The sequence below is a fragment of the Apostichopus japonicus genome, chromosome 9 (genome assembly GCF_037975245.1).
Source record: "Apostichopus japonicus isolate 1M-3 chromosome 9, ASM3797524v1, whole genome shotgun sequence".
Classification (NCBI taxonomy): Eukaryota; Metazoa; Echinodermata; class Holothuroidea; order Aspidochirotida; family Stichopodidae; genus Apostichopus; species Apostichopus japonicus.
In genome coordinates this window covers 3,457,800-3,476,957 of record NC_092569.1, presented here as the reverse complement: position 1 = coordinate 3,476,957, position 19,158 = coordinate 3,457,800, and the positions used below count along the sequence as shown (strand labels likewise).

Genomic DNA, 19,158 nt, shown 5'->3' with positions numbered 1-19,158 from the left:
TGGTATATATACAATATAATGAAACTCTATAGTCACAAACGAAAATACACAAACTATTGATATAAACAGAGTCACTCCCCAGGGAGGGAGGGCTTTTAATATGTTCAACCAGCATAACTTACAAGTAACGCAATTTACATCGCATTTTAACGCATTTTACATCAAGAGGTATATATTGAATTTCACCACAAAACAGATTAATTTAGGCAAAAAAAGTCATTTTGATATGTATATCGTTTTAAAACCAAAAACATTACTTTCAGTCCAGGTAATACTTCTATAACCACTTAATGTTTGAAAAAAAATAAAAAATCTTCAAACATCCGCGGCTCGTTAATTAATGTGGCTGGACTACGTAGTCCAACACGCAGGTCATAGGTCAGTGCCCCATATTCAACACAATACTCAAAGAGGGTAAATACAGCACTGTCATGCTCTCAAATAATACATTGACAATGCGCCATGAATTTGTCAAGGGCAAACGGTTTCGAACGCCATCCAAGTTATCTTAACATGTTTTGGTGGAGTTACTGATACATATTGATGAAACTGTGGATTAACATTAAAGGGTGTGAAGACTCGCGCAAAAAAAACCGTCTTATGCCGGTAATCTGACCTAGTTTCAAATGAGGTGTAACAGAAGTGTTAGACACCACCATCGATCCCAGAAAATACACACACAGCTTGCTACCGTCGGTAATTAGACACTAGTGTACAGTCAGTACATACAGCTGCGGTCAATACCCACAGCACAGTGTATAAACGATACAGCTATGAACATCTCAGGTCCAGCTTAAGATAACAAGGTATCCAGTTTCATTACTGTACTGTCTGCATTTTGTAGCGACACGAACAAAACGTCACTTGCAAGCAACAGAAAGACTTTATCAGATGGACGCGTGCACGCTGTTTGGGACGAGTCTTTAATGCCTTTCACCTTTAAACCTGCACTGAAAAGCCGACCTCATCATCAGTTTGGCCTTAAAGGAGCATTCCAGAGAGATAAAACATACCTGAAAGGCGAATGTCTTGAAACCAGAATAGCTATTGTAAAATTAGTGTTTTTTCTTGTTTTTTTTTCCGGGGGGGGGGGGAGGGGGGGGAGAATATGACATATCGAGACATAAATTCTCCCTAAAGTCATTCATCACCTGAGGTATATATATTTTTTTCATCCTTCTTAAGATTTGATCGGCATTTAACTTCACTCAATTTTAGGCTTTCGTTGGTTATATTCCTCAGCTTTGTTTCCATTCTTTTCTTTAAGGAAAACCTGACCTTAATACCATAGCACTCTGACCATATTTATATTAACTTTGATATCTTTATATTCTTGTAAAGAAAAAGCTGTATTATAAAGATAGTTTTTTTTAGATAGATAGATTTAAAAGATAGATAATAGATCTCAATCTAGCCTACATCATCAACCGATCAACAGATTTGGTAAACATGAGAAAGATAGTTTTGTTTATTCTGGTACATACGTAATTGCCATGATGTTGCAATGACATTACATCTTTATTCTAGCAGATTAGTCAAGCAGACTTGGCCTTCGATACTTTAGTAAATCTGGTCATGCGACATGGTTGGTGACATACCATGGACTCAGGGACCCAGAGATCTTTAATACATATATATTTATATTTTGCATCATACGTTGAAGACACCTGTGCTTGAAACCAACTGTAAATCTTTCATAATAGAATGAACTTTTTCGGAACACCTTTTAGCCAACTTAATTATCAAGAAAGTGAAGAAAAAAAGAATGTAACCTTTAACTTGGGAGGGACTGTTTCAATTACAGTGAACACTTGGGTGTTTGGGTGACAAGTTACAAATGACTAAGGGTTGATTATTGAAGAGTCGTGGTGAGAGCATCTCTGCCTTGGTACAAGACTGTAAACCTTCAAATTTTACTTCAACTTTACAGTCACAGTCAATCCTTCCAATTTGCTTTTTACGGAGTCCTTCTACAGAATGAATGTGTCTACACCATAGTTTTCCCATCGTGCATATAAACTCCCATGTTTTTCTTTTTCATTAGAATGATTCTGCAGTTCTAATGCATGACAAATAATTGACAGCAGAAGTAGTAGGATCAAGTATACTTGTAGAAATCAAGTGTACTTTGTAGAAATCAAGTGTACTTGTAGACAAGAAACTGTGGTGTCTTTGAGAAGGCAGTCGCAAAGAGTTTCCCATCTGGGGTGGGGTCGGAGAATGCAATGTCTTCCATCCTTAGGACAGAGCCAAACGTGTAATGATACCTGAAAATAAAAAAAAAACAGTAAATGTTTACAGTAGAAACAGTTTAAAAAAAGTGATAGTAATTTATAAGACAGACTGTTTTACTTTCATTTTGCAAATAATTATGTGGCACGCATAGCTAGTTATGCAATTCTGGATAAGTAATCTTTGTTCTTTGATATGCTAGACGTTCTCTTTTGATTGTATAAAAGCAGGGAGTTATTATGTTCGTAAAGTTCTTTCCCTTGTAGGTCTCGTAGTTTATGTAGTTTTTGCAGGTCTTGACTTTTGTAGACCTTATGTACCTCTGGTTCCTTTCATGGTCGGACCGTGCTTTGCCTCTTACGTTACATTTTATATAAGTTAGAAAATGTAGAAATCCATACATGTATATATGGAAACTGTATATGGAGAGGTGTTTGTATTTTTCTATATGTTCAATCTTACCATAAACAAAAGCCATATATGGAGGTTACAGTAACTTATTGTCAGAATCAATGTTGCTTAACACAATAATAAAAAAAAAACACAAAAAGCAAGGGATGTGTTGGTTTTGTAGTGGTTTTGTAGTGTGCAAATTTCAAAATTACTTTTAAAGCTTGTTTTGTAATGCCTAAAATTTCCAAGGTTACAGGATCCACTTGGATCCACCCACCCCCCTCCCACTGGAGAGAACCTTGCATAACATTCAGACCTTTTTGTATGCCCTTGAATGTAAGTAAGAGATGTCTTGCTCCATTTTTTTTTAATACCCCTAATCGATGAGTTATGAACTTTTTACTTCACTCCAGAAGACTTTGTGTCCCACAAAACTCCTGATATTACTCCAAGGTTTATAGCATAAATTTCATCTCTGTTGTGGTGAGTTCGGTAGACAGGCCGTAACAGATGTATGCTCTTGTGTACCTAAACCAAGTTTCTTTCAAAAGTCAACAATGATATCAACTTCAATGGAGAATGTAACTTCACAAGTTTCATCTTTTACATACCCAAATCTCTACAGTACATATTAAACCTACAGTAATAATAACTATAATAATCGGCAGTTATTTTTACGACGCTTAAGCAACCACAAATGGAACCTCTCCATTGCTAAGCCTCATTTCTTCAAATACCACCGCCTTTATCTTCTTGGCCACAGAACCGATTATTGCCTTAACAACATATGAAGTTTGGATACAATATATGTGGGAAAAGATCTACTAAGAAAAATTGTAGACAACTTTTTGTAAGAGCAAAGAATTTTTTTTGGCTTGAAATGAGATTTTGAACCATCCACAACTGTGACTGACAATACACTCCTCCACTAGATTTAGATGCTGAAAAAATTTCTGGTTGCCGTAGCAATTACTTACCTCAAGGCCTCCATCAGTCGGGACGCAATCTTCTTCCTCCTCATCGGACCAGCTACCCAGATGCGACTCACACCGCAGACAGCTGGAGAAGGATCGGTTTCACAGCACCACGCCTTTTGGGATTCCGAGTCTGTATCTTCTGCCTTTGGTTGTTCTTTGTCTGGTATGACTCTATAGCCCTAAATAAAATCAAGCCAGTAACGAGCAAAGAAATAACAACAACATAAAACACCATAAAAATTCACAAAATAAGAAGCAAGTGACAGACTTAGGCAGTTTTAAAGAAAATATGAATATTTGACAAAACACGTCAACGAAGGATCCAAGGACAAGCTTGGTGATTTCTTGCTGCATTTTATACACGAACAGTTAATGTAAACTATGAACACAACGTTTGCATACTTAATAAGGTGGTTCCACAAACCAAGTGTGAAGGATATCGAAGCTTAATTTTTGGGTGAGTGTGATTACAAGGTTTCCACATTTTTACCTGTCAGCCTCAAATGACCTTTAACCTCCACAGAAACAAACAAACTCATTATTAGGTGGATCCACATACCATTTATATGAAGTTCATCCATGCTTTAGAGGTATTTGTGTTTACAATTTTTTCAGACTGTAACATCTGTTGACCTACTTTTGATGTGAATATTTTTATTCTTTCCACAGAGCCATGAAAACCCAAGAATCAGTAGAGACTTTATTGCATTCACTAGAATCACTTCTAACAAAGTTATTACAACACTTCATTACTTTCACAGAATCAACTTTTTAAACACCTCCATGGCCAAATAGCAAAACAAGTTTATTGAAGTAAAATACTTGGTTGTCAACACAGTCTCCAAATTTTATAATACACACCTTTGTAATTCCTTCTGCAATGAGACACCCAGCGATCTTCTTATCACTACTAATGAACAGAAAAGTCTGGAGGGAAAATTCAAAACAAAGTCAAAAGAATCAAGCTTACTAAACGATGAATTTCAGATCTTCTAAAGTATTACCACGGTAACAGGACTCTCTCGGGACAGAATACTGGGAAAACTTAGGGACTGCTACAATTCTTAGCGAGAGAAATGTTTCAGAGCTATCGTAAACAAATCTTGACGGTTGAAAAGAAATTATCGTCTAGAATGGAATTTGAAAGTGTGATCTTAAGGTTGCAAGTCCTGTGGTCTATCTACTGAACTATCTAGCCCTTAGTTGGTGATGATCTCTTTTTAGCCAGTTTTAAGACAGGGATGCCGGTCAGAAGCGGCATAAACTTGCATACCTTCTAGTGAAGGATCACATCCCAATTATATTTGAAATCGCATTCCAACCAAAGAATGTGTCTGTCTTTTTACGTAACTATTTTCTTACAGATAAACACAAAAAAATTACAACTTCTTACACAAATCTAAAGACATTAAACTTATTACACAAGTCCTGTCTGATAAATAAAAATTTCTCCATCCACGAGGGAATATTAGTTGAAACTTCATTCATTACTGTGACATACATTATGCAGCCAAATTAACGGCATCGTACATTACACTTCATTTAGTTGAACGAATAACACTACCTTACAAAGGTCCTTGCCAGATAATGAATTTCCCTCGACAAAACCTAGTTCTCTGTCCACGAGGGCTCGAACCTCTTCCACCTGTGGCAAAGACACAAAACAAAGAAACCCAACTCTGGTTACTAAATTATTCAATAAATATGTCACAACAAGCAATCTTTCTGACCAACTCATGGGTGGGAGCATCTGGCAAACAGACATCTTCATGAATAACACCCAACGTACGCAGCTCGTTCTACAGCAAGACGCATGTAATGTCATTTATTATATCACCCAGCACCAATGATAACCATATGTATGAGCTTGTATTCTCCTTCCCCTGTAAATGTAAATACTGCCCTCCTTATGTATGTAAACAAAGGCAGCCATCTTGAGATCGATACCTAACCTGTATCATAGTTACCAAATAAACCTCGTTAAGAATCTAACCATTTCTTTGTGTAAACGTCACAACCCACTTACCTTTTTATGTGCGTACTTGGGAGCCTCTGGACCAATCATGATGATTCTACCATCTGGATAATCTTCCATCACTTCCTCGTTCTTCCAACCCTGTGAAGAAAATCACACAGAAATAGTCGACTCAAGAAAGACTTAAAGGCATTGAAGCCTCGCCCCAAATCGCGTACCGCGCTCTGAAAAAGTTAACTTTCCGTTGCTTGCAAGTGAAGTTTTCTTCTAGTTGCAGTGCAGACAGTAATGAAATGTGATACCTTCTTATCTTTTATCTAGACCTGAGATGTCCATGCTGCTATGTACACTGTGTTGTGGGTATTGAGCGTAGCTGTATGTATTGACTGTACACTATTGTCTAATTACCGATGGTAGCAAGCTGTGTGTGTATTTTCTGGGATCGATGGTGGTGTCTTACACTTCTGTTACACCTTATTCGAAACTAGGTCAGTTTCTTTGTGCGCGAGTCTTCACACCCTTTAAAGTTAGTCAAATGATTCAGCAATAGTTGAAATGGCTGTTATTAAACAGTTGAATACATTTGTATATGTATCACTTACCAGGTAGCACTGAGACATACCATTGCTCGTAGTATGCCAACCTCAGCAGTCTTTATTAAATGGTTTACCTTTCTGATTTTTGAAATAACAAGTAAGAATAAAATCAAACTAACACCATCTGGTCGTTTTTATCTGATATTGCCTAGCAAAATGCAATATTTCTGATAAATTGTCTTATTTTCAAACTTTTCTTGTTTTCAAGAAACTCCAACTTGAATTAATTAACAACTTTTCAAAGGTATGAAACAAAATAGCAAATACACTCATTTAACTCCAACTGCCTCCGAAGGATGAAATTTATCTTTTTTAATAGGACACTGAAGTCTCAAAAAAAAATAGTTATTAATTTCTGTTCAAAGAGAAGATCACACAAGTAACATGAATTGATACATACAGATTGTATATCGAATTACTATATTTCCTTGTATTGTGGCAAATTGGAATTAATAATCAAAATTTAATTCTGCTGAAGTCGACCTATTGTACCTAAAACCAACACCAGACAAGATGCCTATACTTCAGTTGTGCCAAAAGCTTTTGTTGTTGCCATGGTATTTGTGTGCCGTTAATCACGTAATAGATTACGATGATGGAATGTATTTTCTTTATATTTTCCACATAACACAAAACCAACTCGTTAGTGTGTCAGACACAGAATAAGGTTTGAAGACAGAATTTGTGTCTCTGGTCAAGTCGGTATTGTCTGTGTTATGAAAAGTATTTTTGATTTGAAAATTACGCATTCCTTTAAAGGCATTGAAGACTCTCCCCAAACCGCTTGCTGCGTTCTGAAAAGTTAACTTTCTGTTGCTTGCAAGTGAAGTTTTCTTCTTGTCACTACAAAATGAAGACAGTAATGAAACGTGATACCTTGTTATCTATTATCTAGACCTGAGATGTCCATTGATGCTATGTACACTGTGTGGTGGGCAATGACCGTAGCTGTATGTATTGACTGTACACTAGTGTCTAATTATGACGGTAGCAAGCTGTGTGTATTTTTTGGGATCGATGGTGGTGTCTAACACTTCTGTTACACCTCATTCGAAACAACGGGTGCTGACCGAATGACATACTCTGGTCTCTTGTTATTGCAACTTACATTAAACTTCGTACAGCTGATGTATTTCCGATGAAACTTGGCGTGGTTGGCTTCGTCCTCTGGGTGGGTTGCTGTGTAGACCATGCCACAGATATCACAGTTCACTGCACCAAAATACTTCTGACCAAGATCCTACATATAACGGGAAGGAAATGACATTTGTTTCTTTAAAATTACGCAGTCTTGGATTGCTTCAGAGAAGAAGATGAATATTTCTTAACGTCAGAAAGATATTAAGTTCATGAGCCATAAATAGTATTTTACCAGAACCATCTGTTCCATGCCATCTTTGTCTTTCAGCTTCTTCCAGCTCGAGGGAGATTTGGTCTCAGGAGTGTGGAGTGCACTGGCTCCCTTCGGTGTATGGAGGGCGCCAGAACTCTTCGGAGTGTGGAGTCCCCGTCGCGAAGGAGTCGAACGACTGCTCGACGGGGTGACGGGCGGTGTAAACATAGGGTATAGCTTTGGAGAACTCCTCATAGAAACGATCGTTGGCGACGCTGTGAGATAGAACAGTAGAACACTGCTGATGTAAACACTGATTCAAAATAGCGATACAATGAACGAACTTTAGCAAATGCATATAAACAGAAGACTATTAAAGTTCACTGTGAATTAATGAAGAGCAAAAAAATATATATATTTTTTTGTCAATTAGATCATAGGAGTTTGTCAGACCACAATGAAAGATAGAACAAAGCAATAACATGATCAAGGAGCTGGAAGTATATGTAAATACCCAATAATGAATAAATAATGAATATTACATTCAGTAACATTGCTGCATACCTAATTAACATATCACAGTACAGATTTATCACTGCCAGAAATATAACACACCATGTCCTCCTAGACCTGCTCTAATGACTCACCAGGTGTAACTTGTGTGGTTGACTCTGGAGTATCCTGGGTCACATCCGAGGTGGTTTGTTCCCACGACGACCAGAGCCATTCTTCCAGTTCTTGCTTCTCTTGCCCGAGTCCGGACTTCTCCTCCCCTCCGGCCGAGTCCAGACTCTCAGCTCCCGTCTTCATCCGTCTCTTCGATCTGTTGGAGAGGGATTCCTCGTCTTCCTGTAACTCTCTCTTAAGCCCGCCGGGTTCACCTTTCGTCTCGCCTGGTTCTGCGGGTTTTCCCGCCGGCGCCGTTTTGATGGACTTTCCAAATTCCAACGACCTCGATGCAGACGGTTGTCTGTTTTTCTCTTCCTCTCTGGCTTGCTGGAGCTTTATATCTTTCTGCAGGGGATGCTTCCTACTCTTGACAGCAACCCTGGAAGATTTTGTCTTTGCCTTTGCCTTTCGCTTTCCTCCATGTTCTTTTCGCCAGTTTTGCAAGTAGAGCTTCACTCCTTTCTTAGCTATTTTAGGGCTCTTTCTTGGCGACCTTATCGCAGTGTTCTTTTCTAGTTGTTTCGAAGGGTTCTTTCTCTGCTGTGGTGATGAATCGGTTACCTCCACTTGCATTTTTCTCCTGACTTTATGGCCAGGTTTCTTAACAGTATTCTTTCTTGATCTCTGAAGTCTTTTTGTCTGCTTCTGATGTAAATCTTCTCTCGAATATCCCCTTACTTGTTTGTGGCCAGCTATACACTGACCATTGGAAAGCGATGTATCATCTAAATATTCACGCAACTTTTGTCTTTCTAATGGGTTCACATAGACTACTTTATGTGCTTTACTTTGATAAAACGATTGAGCCACAAAGGTTATTACTGATCCTTCGTTGTTAGACAGAAGTTCGGTCGATGATCTTGATAACTTTCTCATTGTACATGTCCTTGCTGTCGGGCCTTTGTCTTCAAGACGACCTGTTGAGAGGGAGGAATCAAACACAATCTATGTCTAGTTGTACATTGTTTGTTGTGTCAAGTTGAACATGTTTCAACTAACATAGCTTTTGAGTGATTTCTTCATAGCACCTAGCTTTTAAATGTATGTATTATATTCCATCCAACATTGTAATGGCATCAGTTCGGGTAGAAGTATACTACATTATGTACAAAATGTAGTATACTTCTACCCAAACTGATGTCACTTCGGGTGCAGAGAATCAATATTGTATGCATTACACTACGAGGGAAAATAGCTTCATTAGGCCTTCATCTTTAGCATGGCACATGTCCTTGCAAGTTGTAGTAATTTCAAAAACAATAATCAGCTTAATTGTCGATAGGCCTAAGTCACATCCGACTGTATCTTTATATTCAATCAGAGTAAAGCTAAATTGTCTGTTCCATATAGTGTACAGTAACTACTTGCTAGATTTAATTTTAAGATAGGCTAGGCCTAGGCCTGGCTACACCTCTAGTCCTTTTTTAATAATCTGTTTGGCCAAACACATAAGGATCAAACTTGAGGCTTGATAAAGTGTGTAAGGAATAAAGTGTATTTGGTATTGCACATTGAAGCGCGTATGCTAGGCCTATGTAATACATGGAAATTACTAGCCTATCAGTATAATTTGATAGGCCTCGCGTGCGGTATTCGACCTTGCCTAACGGTTAAGTATTTGACATATCCTCCTATTCCTTAAGTACCACTGCTTACTAGTAGTAGTACTAAATAATACAAGTTTAGTACTACGTACTAATGCAATACTATACTAGTACTACTATAGCCTATGCCTATAATTAACGTTAGCCTAGGCCTAGTCAGACGTGAGTGAGAGCAGACGGTACTAACTTTGACCATTCTTAAAACGTGTGTTCAACGTTTCATTACCTCCTTACCAAATTTTTAGTTTGAATAATAGGTTGGTGTTCAAACGTTCAATTGAACTCGTATAAGCCTGTAGCGTAGTGTTTGCCGTAAAACATTGCTGTCGCATATGTAGCATATACGCACAAAGGCCTACAGTAAAATCTGCCTAGAGCTGAGCTGTTCTACAACACAATGTTTTATCTCCCGCGATTCAAAATGCTGATGGCGGGAAAGCCTATCTGAATATTCATAATGTAGTTCTGCTAAAAAAAACTTGAACTAGGGGGACGGGAGTAGCTCAGCCCCGCTTTATCTTATCTGGCGATATCGTACAGACAAAATTTCAGTAATAAATTAACTGGATATCCCATTGTGAGACGATACAAAGAAAACCGTAATGCATACGATAACTAAAAAAATAAAATAATTTTAACTGGCGCCAAAAGGGGGACATTGCGAGTGCGGAGCGCCAAGCCATGTACTGGGCCAGGCCCGCCGTAGAGCCCCCTTATGAGACAAATCCCCTAAAGGGTTGCAAATTTCATCATTTCCAGAGCTTATACCAGCCTCAAATCAGTGGAATGTTGGAAGTAGACGAACCTAAAAGTATGCTATAGCAAAGTTCAGTCAAATTAATTTATATATTTATATAGGCTTTATTGTTTATGACGGTTAGTCTTGGCCAAGTCGTTTGTAATATGTTCTCTTTATCTCGCGTGCAAACTTGACATGCCTCAGAGTCTGTTTCTGCCTATCACGAATTTGCTTGCCGACTGTATTTTAAATGCCCAAGGATCTGTCTAGGATCATCGAAAGCGTTGCCGGGGCGTTCTCTGGGCAGTGCAGCAAATAGATACGAGAAAATAGCTTTGTGAAAAAGAAAAGTACACTATAGGCTGTTCATACTATAGGGTCTTAACAAGACTATATGAGGGTGTATTATAGTTTTATATGGAGGGTGTACAGTATTAGTTTCAGCATAGCCTACGTTGACTGCTTTGGTCTCAAATCCTGAACTATAATGAAGTGTATATGCATGAAAGGTAAGAGGAAACAGAAAATCTTTTTTGATCTATCATAGAGATAACTGTCATGAACACATTCACAAAACAAATAATTATTCCGATTGGGGAATGTCACAGATATGAAGACTTTATCAAGTAAATATGGCATCATTGAGCCACATGTGCTTATTTTTCTTCGTAAGTAATTTAAACATGCTTAATTTCTGTAATGGAGCTCGGTTTTGCAAACGTTACATATAAGATATTAAAGCTATACGTGACCTAATGATGACACTGGTTTCCGTGTAAACACCTATAACAATTACTTAAAAATATGAAAAGAAAAAAAAAACATTTGCTGCATATCATGTTCTCAGCCACGACTTTTAAAATAGGATACCTCCCATTTGAAGCAGTAATTTTTTAGCCGTTTGAAGGACTGAGATGTTCGTCACAAAGATTTATGTCACCAGACATTTATAAAAGGAATTTATTACCTCGTACTAGTATTATATAATATAATCACGTATCCATATCAGCGAGTCGTTAGGATATTATTACTGTATATTTAATCCTTATGTATAAACTGTATTATCTATATTTGTAGATTTTTTTGTCTTTTTTTTCCAGGGAGTCTCCTACTTTGTTAAGTCTTTTTAAGACTTTATAGGACACTTCCTTTCCCATTGTACACAATTGGCGATAAAACAAATAAATAAATAATTGAAATAAAGATAAAGACCGGACAATGGTTGGTTATGTGTCTCTTTTTGACGCATGAGCCTTGAGACGCATTTTATAACCCGTGAAATTCGTGAATGTGTCTCATATGAATTAAAATGTAAATGAAATAGCTGTCATGAAACAGTACTGTATTTTACAAAATTTTGTAAATAAGTCGTGAATTATCGAAGAAAGAAAATTGATTCTTACACCACCTGCCTGAACCCACTCTTATATTAACAGAATGGAAACAACTAATTAGGCTTCGATCAGGTCGAATGTGTGTTACCATTCGCGACCAGTAAAGTTTGAGAAGTGTGGGCGCGGTTTGCATTAATACGTTTACATGAATTACTTAAGATTTAACTTTAGTCGTACAGCGTGTACCACCAGTGTCGCGTCGTTTACATAGTTGGCTGTTTCGCGAAACCCATGTGCCTGCATTGTCCAAGTCAAAGAAGTATGGAACGTTAACCTTACTTCTTTCAAAGAAATAGCGAGCTTTAACTAACCCTGTCCACTGACTGCATATTCCCCGATATTTTCAATATGGCTGTCGTTAGTAGCGATGACCAATTGGTGCAATGGGGACCTGAAATGGAAGTGATGCTGTTCTATGCCATGCGAAAGCATAAACCAGTTGGTAGGCTGTGGTTATTTCTTTACTTGTGCGTGCTTTTGTTTGTTAGTGTTACTTGTTGTACTGTTAGCGTATAAACTAAGGTTAGGCTCATTCCATTGTAATTTGTATTGTCTAACTAAAGTAACGGTACAAAGTTAATCCAAGAGGCAGTGATGACTGCAGTAAGTTGCAGTATGGCCTTTACTTTTTTCGCAATAATGTTATCTTAATATGAATTGAATAATGCAGAATTAAGGCTGCGGGAGTGTTGTGGAGGGTATACAGATTGTGCAGCAGTTCCAAAATTTGAGTTTGACTTTGTACTTTGACTAGAAATGTTTTGCATAGTTTGAATAATTCATAAGTTTGGTATTCCAAGAGTATTCTGTCCGGTTTGCTTTATCACTATTCTCTACATATAGAGAATAGGGGGGGGGGTGAGAACGTTGCTGCTACATAAGATTTAACCAGACTTGCTTAATACTATCTACTACTAGCATGGACACTTCGAAGTTCGGACACGTAAGCCTTGAAACACCCCAAAACTATAACTTCCTTTTATTGGCAAATATGTAAGTACTTGCTTGCACACGGGTCATTTTGGAGAGAAAATAACTGTAGCTTCGTAGTTTTTCGTGAAATTGGCTCTAGCTGTAGGTTATCATGTTTAAATTGTGTATTTCTTAGGGGTGTCCGAACTTCTTAGTGTTCCAAACTTCGCAATACTGACTAGGCTACTATCTGTATCAAAGGAAGTAGCCTAGCTTAGGAATTTGTGAAGTTTTATGATTTTCCATTGCTGCAGCTTATACATATCAATTGAGTCATGTATTGCTGTACTAATTTGAAGAATACATGTAGGGTAGTAGTGAGGCCTAGTTCTTTTTAAATTTCTATGAAGAATATGCAAGCATCTACCATATACCATCACAATTTCAAACATTGTGCACCCAGTCACCATCGCAATCTCCAAAGTACCTAGGACCTACCTCATTTCAAGGCAGACCTTAGTATGCAATAAATCTGTCATTAGGTTTGTGCCAGATCCATCATGAAATTGAAAAAAAGAAATTGAAATTTCCCCTGTGATCATTGAAATATGTGGTTGATGTTTTTCACAAACTATTTGTAGTGTTTTTAACAATCTACTTTTGTCATTTCCTACTTTCCTTCAGGGATCAACAAACACTTTCATATGATGTGCATCTATGAGAAGTTGGTGACATCAGCCACGGTTAAAATTTCCTCCAAGCAGATTTGGGATCATCTAGAAACCATGTATGATATGGCTGCTTTGGTAAGTACACAGATCATATTCAGATTAAGATCAAGTTAAATATTGTTATGGTAAATTATGAGTGTAATTAGTTAATTTTCAAATAGACCACTTTTTCTAGCATTTTTTGAATGTAAAGGATCTACAGAAATAGATAAATAATTAGTTATCAATTGATACAAATAAGATTGCAAAAAAAGAGAAATGGGTTAGCAGTATTTGAAACTTCCATTTTCGGTTTAGATTTACTGACTCCCTACAGAACCTGTTGCCTCATTGAGACCATCATCTGTAAGGGTCTTTGTCCCCCAAAAAATGTCCATGCTAAAAATCTGCTAGAATATTTAAAAAACACTTTTCTGGTGAAGCTGGACGTATAAAATGTTCACATATATTGAGGATTGTCAGAATATAGACAATCAATGTCTCAGTGTGGGGTGACCACTTTAAGAGAAGCAATAAATGGCTGGTAGAAATTTAAACATCCATGACAATTACTGTACCTGCTTTTCTAGCATATTATAGGGGCAATATTTTTTATTCTTCTCTTCTTTGGTTTTCTCTATGTCCAGCTTTTTCCCTCTGAACTTTAAATTTAAGTGTTTCATTGTTTTATGTTTCTGCTTGGTCACTAGCTGAAATAACAGCCTTGTTGTTTTTCTAGTGTCCTTCATATGTTAAACTTATACTGTAATGTTATTTTGTATATATTTTGTACAAACATATGACAAATAAATTTGATATAGTGATTAGCTTTAAGTTGACTGCCCTCAGCATATTGTAGTTTTACTGCATAGACACGACTCCACAAAAATGGTGTGGGACTGGTCTAGCAAATTTTTAGCATGCATAGAATTTAGGCAATGCTGGTGACCTTTAATCTGGTCACCTATCATTTATATTGTGTTTAGTTAATATAACTTGTAATTAAATAAGTTTAAATTGTTGTAATTTTGTAATTTCTCTCAATCCTCTTACAGCATGAATCTGAAGTCATACCATTCCCCAACGTACAACAGAACTTTGACCTTCCAGAAAATGAATTTGGCGACCTCAAAAAGACAAAGTCTTCAGAGAAAACTAACGTGCAAGAGGATGGTAAGGGTATTCTTTTATGACACATCAACTACAATCTCTGCTTTTCACTCTTTAGTTTTGTTTTGTTTTTTGTCAGCAATAATTTCATATTACATTTATATGTCACTACAAACCTTTGAATTTATGGGATGATGATTATGACACAAGTGAATATCAAAATTTTCTAAGAAAAGAATTCTATAAGCTCCTTCAGTGGTCTCATTTCTACCTGAAGCCATCTACACCCTCTCAAGAAAGTTCTGAAGTTATCTACACCCTCTCAAGAAAGTTCTGAAGTTATCTACACCCTCTCAAGAAAGTTCTGAAGTTATCTACACCCTCTCAAGAATTTTTTTTTTTACCATTTGAAAAACAGATAAGAAAGAAGTCAAGGGAAAAGCTACGCCATCAGGAGTCACCTCTTCAGACAAAGATGGAGCAAAGAGGAAGAGAACGAGGCAGTCGGCTGGCACTCCCAGCGAAGCTCCGACCAGTAAGAGAAGACGATGATGCAACAGTCGACTAGCGGAAGGCAGTAGAGCACCATCGAAGATAAACGGGTGTCGACGATCACCAGGAGAGTTCCGTCCTAGTTTACAGATCTAAGACTGCAGCAGTAGCCCGGATGTAAATAAAAACTTGCAGGGAATCGTTACAGTAGTGTGAGAGGGATCTTCTGAGTTAGCAATAGATTTCATCTATGGCCCGATAGGTCAATAGAAAGGGTTTTATTTGGGGGGGGGGGGGTGTTGGTTGCTGAAGCAATACAGAGAGCTCTTTGGCTGTGAAGATGGAACAAGGTGTATTACTGATATACAGTGAGGAAGACGTTTGAATATTGCCCACAATTTGTTCGACTAATGGACAGGTGTGTTGTATGAATTAAGATGTTGGCATATAAGAGTATGCCTGTATAGTTTGGGTCAAACCATACATGAGATTTGGTACTGCCAAATAATTTATTAATGGACATTCAAGGTTTTTATCTGTAAACCTGCAAAGCACATGATATTCTTCCTGTCACAACTAACTCAACAAGTTGAGCAAACAATGAAAAAGTACACTGCTTACCATGTACTGGTTATTGCAAGGTTCTTACAGAAGCAAACTATCTCTTTAAAGATAAAGGGGGTCTTCTCTTGCACAGACTCACCATCATTAAGTGAACCAAGATACATCTTTGAGTCGTTGATATGATCATTCCATGAAACCATTCCTGTGCAGAAAGTGTAGCTCATTTGAAAGCTGTAACGCATGGTGCTAAACTTGCAAGATAGAGTTATTGGAGGTTTATATGCCCAGAGGTTGCACCGGTGTTGTAACGACGCCAAGTCACAAAATTTCAAAAGTAATGCAAATCAAACAAGTTTGTCAATCTTTTTCACCACAGAGATAATACGAGTGACTGGAGTGAGAGAACTCACTGACAGTGACTCGACTTTACCTTAAAATGAATTAACTCGTTACGACTCTGGGTTGCACAACAAATGGATACATTATCCTTACCACAAGTTTTGCGTAGATTACCTAAATCTGAATACTGATAATAAATACTTCCTCTAATGAATTGGTTTTAGAAATAATCATATCTGTAATATTACAGCTGGGTGTACCCTTATAAGAGATCAGCTAATAGAGGTCACATGTCAGTGGTTAAGATGGCCGACAACATGTCACTACGTATCTGCCAGTCAATTGCTCGGCAACCTTTAACCTGATCATACGATGTAACTATTCCACTTCCAAGGGACTTGTGATACCTCACTTGACATAACGTAACCATGACCACATGGTTGCAGTCTCAATGTGAGGGGGGACTGGGTGTCACCGGTTGACATAGGATCAACAGCCATTCTGTATCTTGGAGTACTTTTCTCAAAAATGGTCTCAGTACCAACCAGCCAGTTCATCATACTTCCAAAAGTCTCAAATATGTAATACAAGTGGGGTCTGGTGGGTTATGGCTCAGCCCTCATTGAAGCTCCTTGTCATAGGCCTAAAAATGTGCAGAACTTCATGGTTATATTCTGTATTGTCCATGCTGTAGTCGGGGATTCGACTCAGATCTACATGAAAATACTCCTAACTTCTCAAGACCCCAGACTTATCAGGAACTGGACTAGTCTCTATTACTTGTGGTGGCTCGATGATGATGTTGGATATATTAGCTACAGCTGAGCACATCATATCTGTAGTATGTGGACATTGATATCAAATGAGATGTTTAGACCAATACTGGACTATAATTTGCATTACTGCTACCTCTTATGATTTGGTTTCAAAATAATCATGTTTGTGGTTATAACTGTATATACTTATTAAGCTTTCTTATTTAAATGTAACATGAGAAAACGTACAAAAAAAGAGAGAATGTATTGGAGTAGATTGTTTTCAAAGGAAGATTATGCATTACATATCTTGAGCAAAAGGAATGACTTTCCATGTTTTTTCTCTTTTAAGCAGTTAGTAGGATTTTCAATCTCCATTCTGTTTAATTAAAAATTTTAAGTTTGCTGTAGTTGATTGCATCGGTATCTCCAGAAACGTTTCAAATCCAAAAATATATGATTTGTCCGTTGTTTTATGGGGAGACAGGCCTGATAAGAAAGGGATCAGGGAGCTATAGCTCCTGTTTCAGTTGAGGCTCAAGGAAATTGGGATCGAGAGTAATGTTTACTCACTTAAGGAAAAATGAAGACTGCAAAAAAGGTGACACAATTCTCCCAGAGCCCCACTTGCCTCTCCATTTCAGTGTGGGGGGGGGGAGGGGAAGATTACACCTCTCCTGTGAAAATATTTCCTAAATAACTTTGATGAGGGAGGAGTGGTTGCTAGAGATGAAACGTTACCGACAGCAAATGAACATGGGTAAAACTATAATGTGTTGTGAAAGTAGAATATAGAAATAAAGATTCATGTCCCCCATTCCTTCCTTGTGACCATTCACGTTGTGGAACACAGCCTCTCATATTGCCTCATGTATGTAGGTAGGCTCCAGGCACACTGGTTGCAGGTCGTAATAATCCATGCGTGAATCAAGCAGGCCTAAACCAGTGATTACAGAGATCAGTGACCAAGTGATTTATTTAATAATCTGAGAACATGATCAGTGCTAGTAAAGAGATTACAAAAAACTAGAGCACCAATGGTGCAGAAGCTCATACCTTTTCGAGCTTAAAAATGTAGGGCCCACAAAACCAATTTTGGGCCTGTGAGGGATACCCCCCCCCCCTCCATTAGCAGAATCCTGGCCACACCACTGGCTATAATTCCTATTTTCCCCTTTAAATCCTATTTTACCCACTCTCTCAAACAATACCACTGACCTACCCTATTAAACTTTCTCCCCTCTACCTTAGCAGACATAACAAGCACTCCCTACAAGGCATAACTTCACAAGCTGCCTACATACCTCAGGCTCAAAGACTTCTAAGAATCGGCAAGTGCTGACTGGCTATAGGGCTCTCATGCTTACAGTTCAACAGTTAATAACAACTCCCAGTCCTGCTTTAATTCCACTAACAGCCTCTGCAGAGCTTAACCACAAATGTAAACAAACACTGCAGACACTGGGAGACAAATTAAAGGAGCTTTGGCAAAAAGTGAAGGCTCAGATTTTTTTAAACAATGGGGATTAATTGCAATTAATTAACTTTTGACCAAAAATTTTTAGGCATCACCGTATTCATACACAATCCAACAATCATCAGTTCAACTTTGAATATGATCCATCAAAATCTTGAGGAGATTGAGATATTTGAAAATATTACAAAGAATGACCCCCTAAATGACCTTTGACCTCAATTTTCCGAACACCCCTCGTAACTCTCATCCCAAGGAACATTGTGACCAAGTTTCATTATAATTGGCCATACACTGTACGAACAGGAGCAATTTGAAAATATAGGGCCGCGGCCCGGGCCACAAAAGACCCCTAGTTGATCTTTGATCTCAAATTCATGAACACCCTGAAGGTAAAACTACCATAGTACTATCGTGACAAACCCTCAACATTGTACCATGGAATCTGTAGAAGAAGCATTTTGCGTATTTCCACAAAATGGCCCATTACGGCCCACAGGTGACCTTTGACCCCAAATTTTGGATCATCTCTGATGGGCCTATACCTAATGGTCCTTGTGTCCAAGTTTCATGAAATTCCATCAAACACTGTGCGAGTGGGAGCGGTTTTACCAATTGTTGACGGATAGAGTGATAGAATGATAGAGTGATAGACGCCGCACTGTAACAATAGCTCACACCAGCATGCTGGTATGAGCTAAAATTGGGGACATAAATTGCTACCTGCTCAGTGAGATGGCAGTAAAATCAATATTCTACCCCCTTCTCAAGTGCTGTGTCAAAGAAAGTCTGTGTTTTCATGCACTGTGTCAATGTACTTGGTGTAAACCAGTGTGAACCATTATTCTTGAGGAATACCACAAGAAGATCAAAATGTAAGTTCTGGTATA

General features: G+C 37.9%; 2 protein-coding genes across 4 annotated transcripts; one reads left to right on the top strand and one right to left on the bottom strand.

The window, feature by feature from the left end:
- Positions 1 to 62: 62 nt before the first annotated feature.
- Positions 63 to 10,193, bottom strand: LOC139973364 (uncharacterized). 3 transcript variants are annotated; one of them, XM_071979985.1, is made up of 9 exons: positions 10,006 to 10,193; positions 8,154 to 9,092; positions 7,546 to 7,781; positions 7,282 to 7,413; positions 5,629 to 5,718; positions 5,167 to 5,247; positions 4,464 to 4,529; positions 3,603 to 3,781; positions 63 to 2,267 (listed from the first exon to the last, which is right to left on the bottom strand). In XM_071979985.1, the coding sequence occupies exons 2-9, from the start codon at positions 9,049 to 9,051 to the stop codon at positions 2,138 to 2,140; spliced, it is 1,812 nt and encodes a 603-aa protein (XP_071836086.1). In that variant the 5' UTR covers positions 9,052 to 9,092; positions 10,006 to 10,193; the 3' UTR covers positions 63 to 2,137. The 3 variants fall into 3 exon arrangements, with proteins under 3 accessions (XP_071836086.1, XP_071836085.1, XP_071836087.1); XM_071979984.1 differs by having other exon boundaries at positions 10,014 to 10,193; XM_071979986.1 differs by lacking the exon at positions 10,006 to 10,193 and adding an exon at positions 9,967 to 9,987.
- Positions 10,194 to 12,093: 1,900 nt separating this feature from the next.
- On the top strand, positions 12,094 to 16,363 carry LOC139973500 (MRG/MORF4L-binding protein-like). Its single transcript, XM_071980232.1, has 4 exons — positions 12,094 to 12,354; positions 13,509 to 13,630; positions 14,590 to 14,707; positions 15,063 to 16,363. Exons 1-4 carry the CDS (start codon positions 12,261 to 12,263, stop codon positions 15,194 to 15,196), a joined length of 468 nt encoding a protein of 155 aa, XP_071836333.1. The 5' UTR covers positions 12,094 to 12,260; the 3' UTR covers positions 15,197 to 16,363.
- The last annotated feature ends 2,795 nt before the right edge of the window (positions 16,364 to 19,158 follow it).

Excerpts from the sequence above, each read along its gene's own strand:
- LOC139973364 (XM_071979985.1), bottom strand. The coding sequence starts at position 9,051 with ATGAGAAAGTTATCAAGATCATCGACCGAACTTCTGTCTAACAACGAA. Across the intron at positions 5,719-7,281 it reads TCAGCTGTACGAAGTTTAAT|GGTTGGAAGAACGAGGAAGT; the intron begins GTAAGTTGCAAT and ends TTTTCTTCACAG. Across the intron at positions 4,530-5,166 it reads CTGGCAAGGACCTTTGTAAG|ACTTTTCTGTTCATTAGTAG; the intron begins GTAGTGTTATTC and ends TTTTCCCTCCAG.
- LOC139973500 (XM_071980232.1), top strand. The coding sequence starts at position 12,261 with ATGGCTGTCGTTAGTAGCGATGACCAATTGGTGCAATGGGGACCTGAA. Across the intron at positions 12,355-13,508 it reads GCGAAAGCATAAACCAGTTG|GGATCAACAAACACTTTCAT; the intron begins GTAGGCTGTGGT and ends ACTTTCCTTCAG. Across the intron at positions 14,708-15,062 it reads AACTAACGTGCAAGAGGATG|ATAAGAAAGAAGTCAAGGGA; the intron begins GTAAGGGTATTC and ends TTTGAAAAACAG.